The 15,769-nt window shown below is 38.0% G+C and overlaps 1 protein-coding gene across 1 annotated transcript in view; it reads right to left on the bottom strand.

The window, feature by feature from the left end:
• Positions 1-15,769, bottom strand: part of DNAH14 (dynein, axonemal, heavy chain 14) — a 376,195-nt gene that overhangs the window by 163,079 nt on the left and 197,347 nt on the right. The window contains exons 36-37 of the mRNA XM_010852937.1: positions 10,491-10,625; positions 3,347-3,550 (exon numbers count right to left, since the gene is read on the bottom strand). Of these exons, the coding sequence (XP_010851239.1) occupies positions 3,347-3,550; positions 10,491-10,625 (339 nt within the window). The remainder of the gene's footprint in view (positions 1-3,346; positions 3,551-10,490; positions 10,626-15,769) is intronic.

Below are 15,769 nucleotides of genomic sequence, written 5' to 3'. Positions count from 1 at the left end.
AGAGGAAGAGAAGACCAAAATCTAGAGCTGTGCTAGGGGCACAGTAAGGGTTCTGAAGAGAGAGCCCAAACATTGGTGTGAGCATCATGTTTCAATCAGGTCTTAGCAATGCAACAAACAATAGGTGCTTCTAATTCCCAAGTCTCATTGGGAAGAAGAAAAGTAAGTCCAAGGCTATTTCCAATTATTTTTCCTATTACAAAAGTCTGCAATTATCATCCCTGTAGATAAGACATTATTCAGTTCAGTTCAGTTCAGTCACTCAGTCGTGTCCAACTCTTTGCGACCCCATGAATTGCAGCACACCAGGCCTCCCTGTCCATCACAAACTCCTGGAGTTCACACAAACTCACGTCCATGAAGTCGGTGATGCCATCCAGCCATCTCATCCTCTGTCATCCCCTTCTCCTCCTGCCCCCAATCCCTCCCAGCATCAGTCTTTTCCAATGAGTCAGCTCTTTGCATGAGGTTGCCAAGTACTGGAGTTTCAGCTTTAGCATCATTCCTTCCAAAGAAATCCCAGGGCTGATCTCCTTCAGAATGGACTGGTTGGATCTCCTTGCAGTCTAAGGGACTCTCAAGAGTCTTCTCCAACACCACAGTTCAAAAGCATCAATTCTTTGGCGCTCAGCTTTCTTCACAGTCCAACTCTCACACCCATCCATGACGACTGGAAAAACCATAGCCTTGACTAGATAGACCTTTGTCGGCAAAGTAATGTCTCTGCTTTTGAATATGCTATCTAGGTTGGTCATAACTTTCCTTTCAAGGAGTAACTGTCTTTTAATTTCATGGCTGAAATCACCATCTGCAGTGATTTTGGAGCCCAATGCTCTACTCCATTTTTTCCCCTGTATACAGATTTTTTAAAATGTGAAATTGTGAGTCCAACATTATATACTTTAACCTTTAATGCTGCTGCTGCTGCTGCTAAGTCGCTTCAGTCGTGTCCGACTCTGTGCAACCCTGAGACGGCAGCCCACCAGGCTCCCCCATCCCTGGGATTCTCCAGGCAAGAATACTGGAGTGGGTTGCCATTTCCTTCTCTAATGCAGGAAAGTGAAAAGTGAAAGTGAAGTCGCTCAGTCGTGTCCGACTCTTAGCGACCCCATGGAACCCAGCCTACCAGGCTCCTCCATCCATGGGATTTTCCAGGCAAGAGTACTGGAGTGGGGTGCCATTGCCTTCTCCTGCTTGCTTTGCAGGTGCATTCTTTACCTGCTGAGCCATCAAAGAAGCCCAGAAGGAAAATATTGGCCTTAAGTGATACATTAGACCAATGGATTTAATAGATATATACAGACTATTTTATCCCAAAACAGCAGAATTCACATTCTTTTCAAGTGCACATGAAACTTTATCTAAGATATATTACATTTAGGCCACAAAACAAATAACAATAAATTTAAGAAGATTTAAATCAGATTTAGCATCTTTTCTAACAACAACAGTGGGAAGCAGATGAATTATTCAATTGTGTCAGAACAATTTTACATTTGGGAAAAAAGTTAAACACACACACCAAAATAAATTATATTAATACACAGATGAAAATTTTAAAAGGTTTATTATATGTTTGTTATTAAGTAACCAGTGATATAACAATAATATTAGAATAGGGAAAGGTGTTACTGAAAAGTTAGAATGTACAAAAGAATATATTGTAAACTTATTTTCATTGATTGTCAGACATAAGTATAACACAGATGACAAATACATTTTTAATTCTTTTAAACATACCATTCTCAATGTGAAAACAGCAATAATACAACAAAATTTTATTTCCTTAGGACAAATTACTAGGAATAGATTTCTAAATCAAACAAAATGACAAGTTAAAAATATCAATATGTATTTCCAAAACTAACACCAGACATGTATGAATCTCTACTTCACAACCTTATAATTATCAAATATTAGTTCTCTATTTCTAAAAATCTGTTTGGTTTCAAATGTTATCTTTTTTGTTATTACACTTTAGTATAGGGTAAATATTGAGAAGGAAATGGCAACCCACTCCAGTACTCTTGCCTGGAGAATCCCATGGATGGAGGGGCCTGGTGGGCTGCAGTCTATGGGGTTGCAAAGAGTTGGACACGACTAAGCAACTAACACACGCACACACACAGATAGGGTAAATATAGTATATAGTAAATGAAATTCACTACTAATCTCTACTTATTACTAATAAGAATATAAACTTACAGTTTTTTTGCTATTCATATTTATTCTTTGATGAATTTTGTATTAAATAGTTTACACATTTTACTGAAGTATTTTTGAATCTCATTAATTTGGAAGTTACATTGGTGGTGCTGGAATCATTAGGTTATCCTCTACTTATGCTTAATCCACTGTGTTATTCTTTAAAAGCAAGTACCTTTAACTTCATTTTATCATTTATTAATCATTTTAAAACACAATGGTACACGTACACAATGGGAATGTATGTTGGTACAGTCACTATGGAGACCAGTATGGAGTTCCTGAAATACTAAAAATAAAACTACCATATGACCCAGCAATCCCACTTGTGGGCATATACTTGGAAAAAACCATAATTCAAAAAGATACATGCACTCCAATGTTTATTGCAGCGCTATTTCTAATAGCCAGGACATGGAAGCAACCTAAATGTCCATCAACAGAGGAACAGATAAAGAAAGATACACATATACAATGGAATATTACTCAGCCATAAAAACACCATCTGCACCAACATGGATGGACCAGAGATTGTCATACTGAGTGAAGTTAAGTCAGAAAGAAAAAGACAAATATATGATACTGCTTACATGTGGAATCTAAAAAATAGAGTGCAAAATGAACTTATCTACCAAACAAAAATAAAGTTACAGATGTAGAAAGCAAACTTATAGATACCAAGGGGGGAATGGATGGGTGGCATGAATTGGGAGACTGGAATTGACATATACAGACTGCTGTGTATAAAGAGATAACTAATGAGAACCTAATATATAGCACAGGGAACTCTACTCAGTGCTCTGGGTGAGCTAAATGGGAAGAAATCTAAAAACAAGGCAATATATTTATATGTATAACTAATTCACGTTGCTGTACAGCAGAAACTAACACAACATTTGTAAAGCAACTCTATTTCAATAAAAATTAATTAAAAAACCCCCCAAATCCACAAGGTACATTTTCTGTTTTGTAATAGCTCATTACTTTTCCCTTTTTTAAACTGATCATAATAATTTTAAAATTAGAGACGTCTAAAATATATGCTAGTAAGTATCTAATGAAACTTTGATATCAAACATTAGATAAACAATGAAATAATCTATAATAGTGAAACAAAATAAACTTTCCATACTGAACTTACATTAGCAGAATCTGAGATTTCTGATTCGCTGTCTTTGTTTGAGTATTTTGTAGTGTTTAAATATACGTAATTCCGAATTGTTGCTGATAATAATCCATCAGCCCATTCCATAGTATTAGGATCCAGATGTCCATATAGTTCGCTGAGAGTGATACACTTTGGATTTAAAATACAAATATCTATTTTTCCTCTTCTTCCTGAAATCTGAGAAAAATCCAGTGTGATTTTTAAAGACACTGACTATAGAAAAATTGTCTAATTTTTTTGTATCATTCCTACCAGAGGTTTTAGGAAAGATCTTTTGCTTGAAAGAAGGATTCTTTATAAAGGCAGCGCTTTGCAAGAAATAATAAAAGTTGACTTATTAAAATTAGCCATTATATCCAAATAATTATTTTTTAAAATTATGAATACTACAAATGAGGCTTCCCTGATAGCTCAGCTGGTGAAGAATCCACCTGCAATGTAGAAGACCCTGGTTTGATTTCTTGGTCAGGAAGTTCCACTAGAGAAGGGATAGGCTACCCACTCCAGTATTCTTGGGCTTCCCTGGTGGCTCAGATGGTTATGAATCTGCCTGCAATGTGGGAGACCAGGGTTTGATCCCTGGGTTGGGAAGGTCCCCTGGAGAAGGGATGGGCTACCCACTCCAGTATTCTGGCCTGGAGAATTCCATGGACAGAGGAGCCTGGCAGACTAGAGTCCGTGGGGCCGAAAAAAATTTGGACACGACTGTGCAGCTTTCACAGACACACAAATGAATCCCTAGGAAAAGAATGGGACAAAAAAAAAAAAAAAAAAAAAAAACATCATGCTTCTAAGTGGACTTTGTAGATGTAATTAAGGGACATATTTGGAGATGGGAAAATTATCCTGAATATCCAAGTGAATTCAATCTAATTGCATGAGTTAAAATTGGAAGAGGAAAGCAAGGCAGCAAATCAGAAACAGGGCAGTACACAAGGATCTAGAGGTATGGACAGTGTGCAAAGATCTGAGAGGGGCCTCCAGAAGGTATGGGCAGCTTCCCGCTGACAGACAGCAAGGAAATGGGACCTACTTATTTATGCCAACACCTGAATGCACAAGGGAAAGAGTTCTTCCCTAGAGCCTCCAGAAAGGAACTCAACCTGCTGACATCTGGATCATAGCCCAGTGAGACCCATACTGGACATCTGACTCCCAGAACCGGAAGATAATAAATGAGTGTAGTTTTAATCCATGTCATTGTGGTTATTAGTTATAGCAGCAATAGAAAATGAACATTTTCTATTTCATATATATATATATGTATATATATATATATATATATACAATGAAATATAAACATATATTCAGTATAAATAATATATATACTACTATATATTATATAAATATATTCAGCCATAAAAAGAATAAAATAACATCATTTGCAGCAACAGAGATAGACCTAGAGACTGTCATATTAAGTTAAGGAAGTCAGAGAAAGACAAATGATATCATATGATATTGTTTATATATAGAATCTTAAAACATGATACAAATGAACTTATTTACAAAACAGAAATAGACTCATAGATATAGAAAACAAACTTATGGTTCCCAACTAGGAAGGAGGGGCAGAGACAAGGACTTTGGGATTAAAATATACACACTGCGATATATAAAGGGCTTCCTGGTGGCTCAGGCAGTAAAGGATCTGCCTGTGATGCAGGAGACCTGAGTTCAATCCCTGGGTCGGAAAGATTCCCTGGAGAAGGGAATGGCAACCCACTCCAGTATTCTTGCCTGGAAAATCCCATGAACAGAGGAGCCTGGTGGGCTACAGTCCATGGGTTGGCAAAGAGTTGGACATGATTAAGTGACTAACACTTTTACTGTATTTAAAATAACCAACAAGGGCTTACTATATAGCACAGGGAAATAAGTATCTTGTAATAACCTATAGTGGAAGAAACTGTAAAAAAAGAATATATATATATACACACACACACACACATATATAACTGAATCACTGCTGTACACCTTAACTAACAGAACTGTAAATAAATTATATTTCAATTAAAAAACTTTCCATTAAAAAAATCCCATTATGCCTCATCCAGGAACACAATCAATATTTGAGCTATTATGTATTTTGTCTGGAGTCAGAGTTGGATATAGAAGTCAGGAAGAGTAAGATATAGTTTTAAGCTTCAGGTCATAATTGGTACTCAGACTTTATTTACAACGTTCTAATTTCCCTGATGTTGGGAAAGATCGAAGGCAAAAGGAGAAGGAGAAGGCAGACGATGAGATAGTTACATAGCAGCACTGAATCAATGGACATGAATCGGAGCAAACTTCAGGAGACAGTGAAGGACAGAGAAGCCTGGAGTGCTGCAGTTCATGGGGTTGCAAAAAGGCAGACACAGCTTAGCGACTGAACACACACATACACAATCTGTCTGGTGGCTACTGGAATAACAGATATCTGTGTCTCTATTATGCATTTCAAGCAGGAAGAGTGGCAGGCATTTCTTGCGAAAGCTGCAAGAAGGCTACAGACCCACAGAAGCCTAAAATAAGAAATTTCGGATGAAGACATACAACAGACCATCTAAGGCTCTAGGGAGAAGCTAAGGTAAGAATGTTTGAGATTAAAACATTCAAAAGCAGCTGCATATACAAGGGAATTGTGAAAATCAGATGCAGACCCAGTAGAGATGCAGCCACAGGGGGAAAAAAAAAAACAGTGAAAAGACTTATACTTTCATCTCAGGCTGATCCTTAGGCTCAGATCAGTGAAGAACTATCCCAGCAGACAGAAAGCCTGTAAAGCCTGAGAAATGTGGCTTTTTTTTTTTTTTTTATGAACGCTCAGTTTTCAACAATAAAAAAAAATCACAAGGAATACAAAGAAACATGAAAATCTGTCCATCCAAAGTAATAAACTAAACAGAAAACAGCCCTGAGGAAGCTCAGATATTGAACATAATAAAAAAAGATTTTAACTGTAGTAAATATACTCAAAGAGATGAAGAAAACCATAGTGAAAAACTGAAGGAAATTAGTAAAATGATATGAAAAAAAGTAGGGAATATAAGTAAACAGAAATTATAAAAAGGAACCAAATAGAAATTACAGAGCTGAAAATACAATAGCTGAAATAACAAATTTCAGCAGAGGTAATCAGTTAATTTGAGCAGCCAGGAAAAAGAATCAGCAAATTTGAAGATAGGACTATTGAAATTACCTTGTTAAAACAACTCTCAATACATTTTAGAATATTGAAATCAGTATTCTTCTCCAACTGCAAATGAATAAAAACAGGAATCAGTAACAAAAGTTATACATAGAAATTTAAAAATATACCCCTAAACAACCAGTCGTGGGCTAGGCCAGGGGCAGAAGCTGGGAGGACCCCATGCTCGAGGGGCGGCGGCCAAGAGGTGTTACCCCACGTCAAGGGGACGACAGAGAATGAGATGACTGGATGGCATCACTGACTCAATGGACATGAGTTTGAGTAAACTCCAGGAGTTGGTGATGGACAGGGAGGCCTGGCGTGCTGCAGTCCATGGGGTCTCAAAGAGTCAAACATGACTGAGCGACTGAACTAAACTGAATCTGAATACACAAATCCATACAGACAGAAAGTCAACCAATAGTTTTCAGAGAATGGAGAGAAAAGGTAATGGGGAGTGATTTCTTAATGGGTAGAGGGTGTTCTTCTGGAAAATTTGAAACCAGAGTGAGGTGGTAATTGCACAATGTTGTGAATGCACTAAATGATATTGAAATTGTACATCTTAAAATGGTTAATTACATGATACATGAAATTCCCTTGAATTTTACTTTGCAGTGCATGATGAATTTATACCCATCACAGAACCATCCAACTCGAGGTACAGACGTTTTTTTAAAGGATGTGTTTGTGTGCTTAGTTGTTCAGTTTTGTCCAACTCTTTCCAACTCCATGGACTGTTCCGCCAGGCTCCTTTATCCATGGAATTCTCCAGGCAAGAATACTGGAGTGGGTTGCCATGCCTTTCTCCAGGGGATCTTCCCGACCCAGGGATTGAACCCAGGTCTCCCGCATTGCAGGCGATTCTTTAATATCGGAGCCACAACGACACAAACATACATAAGGGCATCTAGTACAAGCATTATAGAAGTTTCCGATGATGAAGAGGGAAAAGAAGTCAAGATAAGGAAATAAACTGAACTGAACTAAAATAGAGAGAAGGTCCTGAACAGATCAATTAGGAAAAGTTTTGAATCTAGGAGGAATATCAAAACAATTCCATTACCTAAGATCTTGCCATTAGTCTAAATATTTTTATTATATTTTAAAACCCTCACATATAAAATGGAGAAGGAAATGGCAACCCACTCCAGTATTCTTGCCTAGAGAATCCTGTGGACAGAGGAGCCTGGTGGGCTGCTGGCCATGGGGTTGCACAGAGTTGAACACGACTGAAGCGACTTAGCATGCATGCATACACTGGAGAAGGAAATGGCAACCCACACCGGTATTTTTGCCTGGAGAATCCCAGGGACAGAGGAGCTTGGTGGGCTGCCATCTCTGGGGTCGCACAGAGTCGGACACGACTGAAGCGACTTTGCAGCAGCAGCATATATAAAATAATAAACATGAAAGAATCACTAAATATAGTATAGTCATACACAGTGCTTCCTTGGTGGCTCAGATAGTAAAGAATCCACTTGCAATGCAGGAGAGACTCAGGTTTGGAAACCTATGACAAAACTAGTGCATGCATGTGTGCTAAGTCGCTTTAGTCGTGTCTAACTCTTTGTGACCCTATGGACTATAGCCCTCCAGACTCCTCTGTCCGTGGAGTTCTCCAGACAAGAATACCAGAGTGGGTTACCATGCCTCTCTCCAGCAGACCTTCCCAACCCAGGTATTGAACCAACATCTCTTAAATCTCCTGCATTGACAGGCAGGTTCTTTACCACTAGCACCAACTGGGAAGTCTTATGACAAACGTAGACAGCATATTAAAAACCAAAGACATTAGTTTGTCAACAAAGGCCCATATAGTTAAAGCTATTGTTTTTCCAACAGTTATGTACAGATGTGAGAGTTGGACCATAAAGAAGGTTGAGTACCGAAAAACTGATGCTTTCGAAGTGTAGTGTTGCAGAAGACTCTTGTTGAGTCCATTAGACTGCAAGGAGATCAAACCAGTCATTCCAAAAGGAAATTGATCCTGAATTTTTATTGGAAGGGCTGATGCTGAAGCTCCAAAACTTTGGCCACCTAATGGGAACAGTCAACTCACTGGAAAAGACCCTGGTGATGGAAAAGAATGAAGGCAAAAGAAGAGGGTGGCAGAGGATGAGATGGCTATATAGCATCACCGACTCAATGGACATGAGTTTGAGCAAACTCCAGAAGACAGTGAAGGACAGGAAAGCTTGCCGTGCTGCAGTCCATGGGGTCGCAAGAAGTCAGACACGACTTAGTGACTGAACAACAAAAAAACAACAAATAGTCATATGTGGGCTTCCCAGTGGCACTAGTGGTAAAGAACCAGCCTGCCAATGCAGGAGATATAAGAGATGTGCACTTGAATCCTGGGTTAGGAAGATCCCCTGGAGGAGGGTATGGCAACCCACTCCAGTATTCTTGCCTGGAAAATAACATGGACAGAGGAGCCTGGCAGCCTACGGTCCGTAGAGTCACAAAAGAGTTGGACATAACTGAAGTGATTTAGCAGACATGCACACATAGTCATATATACAGAATATACTTATTGGAATGATGTTGCAAGAAGTTTTTAATGATGGGGTTAATTCTCAGCATATAACGTTAGGTGAAAAAGCCAACATTAGAAAATTTGAAATCATTTATACATAGTACTATCTCAATTATCTATAAATATATTTAGTTTAAAAAATAATGAAAAGAAATATAACAAAGTATTTGCAGTTGTTATAAATTTCTCACAATGGTACATATTTCTTTTGCAATATAAAAAATATTTTTAATAAAACAAATTTCTGCCCACTGAGTTGTAAGGACTGAATGAGATAATTCAAGTAAAGGTGTTTTCACTAGTATTTGGTCCATATTTAGTACTGCATAAATATTATTTATTTTTATTATTGATGTGATAATTTACCTATTACTAATTATAATAATTGCTTGAGAATTAACAGTTATTGATAATGGATAAAGAATTATGAGCTGCCACACGAATGGTTTTGAAGCAGGATATTGCACACTAAAAGAATCCACGTAATTGAGAACCTGAGTTTCTTAGCCTTTTGGACTATATTACCAACCACGAATCTTTAAGTAAGATAATTAAAATGCATACTATTTATTAGAGTCTAATTTTATATTGAATAAAAATATGTCTTGAAAAGGTAGGAGTTATTCTAGGTATCTAAGGACAATTCAACACTAGTAAGTCTATCAAGATAAGTTATAAATTAACCAGATAAAATATTAAAAATACATGCTGAGAAATAATTTCATAAATTCTAGGAGTCAAAAACTGAAATGTAATGAGACTAAAAGGTGATTTCCAATGTGTGATAGAGAATACCCATTATAGACTGAGAGCAAAATCATATTAAATACAGACATAGCAACTGCATTTTAGATAATGTAAGGAACAAAGTATTACAGTTAACATTGTCTTGGAGAGTTAATCAATTCAATAAGATAAAAATATATAAATATTAGAAAAGGGAAAAAATTATAGTCATTTGAAGATATTTCAAAGCAACTAGAGGAATAACAAGTGAAACCAAAAGTTAGTAAAAGGAAATAAATCATAAAATCAGCTAGAAATAAATGAAATAGAAATGAAATGTGATACACCATATTAAACTGAAGAATGAAGATAATTCAATAGATTACCTAAACAAAAATTAAAACTGTTAGTCAATTAGGTAAAATGACTAAATACAACATATATATTTTATAATTTTATTTTAACTAGCATCTATCAGTTTGAGATTCAGATGAAAAAAATCTTGTTCACTACAGTGACTCCTAACTACAAAATTCCTAGCAAGAAATTTGACAAGTAAAAAAACATACTTCTGTAAAGAGAACAAAAAGTGTTACCGAAGTAAAAAATTTTTACTGAAGTATAAAATAAGACCTAAAGAAAAAAAGAAATATTTTATTTAGTAGAATATTTACCTGTGAAATAGAGTCCCTTTCTTCAATCAATAAGAATTCTTCAATTGGTAATAGTGTTAATGCTTTTTCTAAAATTCTTCTGACTGTTGTTTTTCCTCCTCCTGTTGGACCCACTAACATCACACCAACACAAGCCTAAAACAGAATTGCAGATTTATGGCTTAATTCTAGTTTACTGATTATTCAACAAAGCTGAAACCTCAAAGTTCTTATTTACAAATACATCTCTGACTATATCCATGGACCATTCATTTAAATTATTTTTCAATCAGTTGTAATCTGGGTTCTGTTTTATTGACTAGGCAAATATTAAAATCACCATAAGTCTCCCAATTTTAACATTCAAAGAATGATTTTCATTCTTTATATTTAATAGTTTATTTCACTTTCTAATTCTCATTTACTCCTGTGCCTTTCTCTGTGATTGACTTCTGTAGTAAGATTTATCTGGGCTTCCTGTTCTCTGTTTTTTCTCTTTTGAGTTCTGATTGTCCTTTCCATGTTAATCTTCCCTAATTCATCCTTGTCTCTCTCTCCTCCACATTGTCCCTATCCAATTTCATCCATTTGAGTATCTTTAACTATCATCTGAATTCTAATGACTCCTTTTAAAAATGTACATTTTTCTCAGTCTTTGATTCTAAATGCGAGTGAAATTTCAGTGTACTACTAAATACTTCTATCTGGATGTCACACATCGTTTTCAAAGTCAACGTAATCTAATCTGTATCTTTTTTCCCCTACATTTGTTCTTTCTCTTATTTCCCTGCTGCTGCTGCTAAGTTGCTTCAGTTGTGTCTGACTCTGTGCGACCCCGTAGACGGCAGCTCACCAGGCTCCCCCGTCCCTGGGATTTTCCAGGCAAGAACACTGGAGTGGGTTGCCGTTTCCTTCTCCCTAATCTAGTCAATAAAACCACTAGGTCCAACTGTCTGGGCTTCCCTGGTAGCTCAGCTGGTAAAGAATCCTCCTGCAATGCAAAAGACCTGGGTTTGATCCCTGGGTTGGGAAGATCCCCTGGAGGAGGGCATGACAACCCACTCCAATATTCTTGCCTGGAGAATCCCCATGGACAGAGGAGCCTGGCGGGCTACAGTACATGAAGTCGCAAAGAGTCAGACATGACTAAGCGACTAAGTACAGCATAGCATCAACTGTCTGAAGTATAATACTTGCCTTTTTCATTCTCTAACCTCTTTGAAAACTTTTGCATGATACCATCTTTTCTTTATCCCAACCACAATAGCCTGCCTTACCTTGGTGTTGTGAACTGAATTTTTGTGTCCTAACATTCAAATGTTGAAGCCCTAACACCCAGTGCAGTAGTATTGGAGGTGGGGGTCTTTGGTAAGTAAGCAAGTTTAGATGAGGTCATGAGGGTGGACCGCGTGTTGGAATGGTGTCTTTATAAGAAAAGGAAGAGAAAGGAGAGTTTGCTCTCCTTCTACTATGTGAGGACAGTGTTAGAAGTGGCCTGCAGCTCACCATCTGCAGGTAGAAGGTTCTCACCAGAAATAAAACCTGCCAGCACTCTGATCTTGAATTTCCCAGTCTCCAGAACTGTGAGAAATAAGTCTGTTGTGTAAGCCACTCAATCTATTGTGTTTTGTTAGAGCAGTCCAAATGGACTGAGTGGGTCAGATGCTAAACATCAGAGTGGGCCCCTCACCATCTCCTTTGGACTACTGCAAGAACATTGAAGAAATAACTATTTTTAACAATGTCTCACACATATACATTAAAATTTAAATATGGATAAAGTTAAAACATCTTTTTACTTCCATTTCAACCCCTATACCTTCATGAAGGCTTTGTGATTCTCTGGTCTGATAGTCTCATTCTATAACTGGCAAGGTGAGAAAGATCCAAAAAGCCTTGCTTGTCAAATGGAAATTATATATTCAGGACTGCAGCTAGCTGGTCCTGGGGCATCATGGCTTTATATGAAAGAATGGCAGCTATTTCTCTGGGAGCAATTTTATACCCCACTTAAACTCCTAAAGCAAAGCTGATGGCTCAATTGACCCTTGATTCACAAAGATTTCCACAAACGCTTTGGTCTGGTTTACTGATGGTTCAACTAAGCTGAAACCTGAAGTCTCTTGATGTCTAGCCTCAGAGTCAGTTATGAAAAATCAAAAGAAGTCTTGTTTATTTTGCTCTCTGGGAAGAACTCCAATTCTTGGGCTTTTGTTGATGGCCTACTTGGTGTGCCATTTGGAAAACTACAGAACAGAAGATTAAAGATAATCCTATATGGGGCTTTGTACTGTGGAGACAAATGGTAGCTGCTGATCAAACTACCTAAGTCATTCAAGGGCCCATGGTGAGGACCCATTCTGATGAGATTACCCAGAATTAGAATTAAGCTGCTGATCAATTTCTCTTCCCAAGCTGCCATGACAGCTTTCTGGATGCAACATCACACTGGATGTCATAACATGTTCACCATCACAGATTGCACAAAATAAAGAACTGTGTGTTTCTGACGCTACCACTGAACTTCAGACTGGTGACTCTTACCAAAAGTTGACACAGTTGTCTCAGTGAGAGAAGCCACACTGCATAGGGCATGAATGATCCCCACTTACACCTGGCAGATCCTACATCAGATCTTTGATCCCTTCTATTGGGTCTACTAGTGGTGTTTCACTGATATTAATGCTATTCAAGCTATGGCCCCGCTATTTCAATCCGACTGACTAACTCTAGGCACACCATCACATCTGTTGAAAGTAATTTGTGTCATGTGTTTGAATATCTGGACCATGTGCAACGTGACAATGGTGTCAACCTTTTAATGCAAGAGTCACTCAAAAATGAGCTGATTGTCAAGGAATTCTATGGACCTTCTACACTTCCTACCATCCACAGGCATCTGGTATTACTGAGCACTGGAATAGCCTTTCAAAAACTGACTTAGAAAGATTTCTGACTCTATCTCCCTTACCTTCTTTTTGTCCAAACACTTTACCAAGAAAATTTGGTCATTGAATGTGAGTTTCCCCAGAAAGGAATTATTTCTTTTCATTTGCTTCCTGAGTAATTATCAGCATGAAACAGATAAGGGATTATATAGAACTATTTTATAAATTTGGAATTTAGTCCTGATAACCATTCCTGTACTTCTTATGTAGAAGCCAACCATTAACTTGCCTCCCTCCCTAAACCAATGCAAACTGCACCTCAGAGAAGATTATATGGCCTCTGAGTGTCAATTTTCCACAAATTTACATTTCTTTGCCTAAAAGGTAAAAGAGCATCCTGTTCTGATCATTTTTTCAGGTCTTCATTGTTTTGTGAAGACTCTGGTGTACATATAAAAATGCAATAAAATGTGTAGGTTCTCCTGTTTATCTGTTTTTGTCAGTTTAATTTTCAGACCCAGTCAGCAACTCTAAGTGGTGCCAACAGATATAAAGACATGTTATAAGCCTATGATAATTAAGACTGTGCGGTGTTGTCACAAAGATAGAAATACAGGACAAATAATAAAGTACAGAAGAAATCAATCCTTTTATATATGAAAACTTACTATATGAGAAACCATATATCAGTAAAGAAGTCTTAGGAACACTGGTTATCCATTCAGGGAAAGGGCTTCCCTGGTGGCTCAGATGGTAAAAAATCTGCCTGTAATGCAGGAGACCCAGGTTCAATCCCTGGGTCGGGTTTGATCCCTAGCTTGGGAAGATCCCCTGGAGAAGGGAATGGCAACCTACTCCAGTATTCTTGCCTGGAGAATTCCATGGACAGAGGAGCCTGGCAGGCTACAGTCCATGGGGTCACAAAGAGTCAGAATAAAACTTCCTCTTTTCACTTTCTTACAGGGAAAACGAAATTCCTACTTGACATTTTAATGAAAAATAAACCGCAGACAACTTAAAAGTGAGAAATCCAAGTATCTAAAAATTTCAGAAAAATTACTGACAAAACCTTGATGAGACAAGATAGAAAAGATTTCTAAAAACAGGACACAAAAACACAAGCCATAAAAAAAGATCAATAAAGATTATTGCATTAACAAAGTCTCCTGTACAACTGTATACCATGAATATTTCTAAATAGTGTGAAATGAAAATACCCGCTGCCATATCAACAAGCAAGAAATGTCATAGCCATCGGTGCTTTCTGGCCTTCAAATGTGAATGATGGCTCCCAAAATTGTGATCCAGTGGATTCTGTGACCCCACCCCTGCACCACCCACCATGATGACTGCTGAGGAGCTGGGGAAATGCAAGAAGCAGCCATCCGCCACTGCTTAAGGTGAACAAGAAAACAGGATTGGCCCCAGATAGCTGAGGTTCCTATGAAATGAATGAGTTCAGGGAACCCAGAGGCCCGCATCTTCCCATACACAGAATGCTAAGTCCCTTAACTTGATAGCTGATCTTTGATGTTCACACTGCCTGCTCCCTTTGTTGCAAACTTGTGTATAGCCTGACATCCCCTCCTGCCTCCTTGGACAGAAATGGTATGGACCTAACAGAAGCAGGCGATATTAAGAAGAGATGGCAAGAATACACAGAAGAACTATACAAAAAAGATCTTAGTGACCCAGATAACCATGATGGTGTTTAGGGAGACATAATAGAGTCCAAAGTCAAGTGGATCTTAGGAGGCATCACTATAAACAAAGCTAGTGGAGATGATGGAATTCCAGCTGAGCCATTTCAAATCCTAAAAGACAGTGCTGTCAAAGTGCTGCACTCAATATGCCAGCAAATTTGGAAAACTCAGTAGTAGCCACAGGACTGGAAAAGGTCAGTTTTCACTCCAATCCCAAAGAAAGGCAATGCCAAAGAATGTTCAAACTATCACACAATTGCACTCATCTCACACACAAGCAAAGTAATGCTCAGAGTTCTTCAAGGTAGGCTTCAACAGTATGTGAACCGAGAACTTTCAGATGTTCAAGCTGGATTTAGAAAAGGCAGAGGAACGAGAAATCAAATTGCCAACATCCACTGGATCGTTGAAAAAGCAAGGGAGTTTCAGAAATACATCTACTTCTGCTTCATTGACTACACCAAAGCCTTTGACTGTGTAGATCACAAGAAACTATAGAAAATTCTTCAAGAGATGGGAATACCAGACCACCGTACTTGCCTCCTGATAAACCTGTATGCAGGTCAAGAAGCAACAGTTAGAACCAGACATGGACAACAGACTGGTTCCAAATTGGAAAAGGAGTACATCATAAGAAATGCTGGGCTGGAAGAAGCACAAGCTGGAATCAAGATTGCCGGGAGAAATATCAATAACCTCGGATATGCAG

This window comes from Bison bison, unplaced genomic scaffold (genome assembly GCF_000754665.1).
Source record: "Bison bison bison isolate TAMUID 2011002044 unplaced genomic scaffold, Bison_UMD1.0 scf7180017864317, whole genome shotgun sequence".
NCBI lineage: Eukaryota > Metazoa > Chordata > Mammalia > Artiodactyla > Bovidae > Bison > Bison bison.
This window is presented reverse-complemented; position numbering and strand designations above follow the sequence as displayed.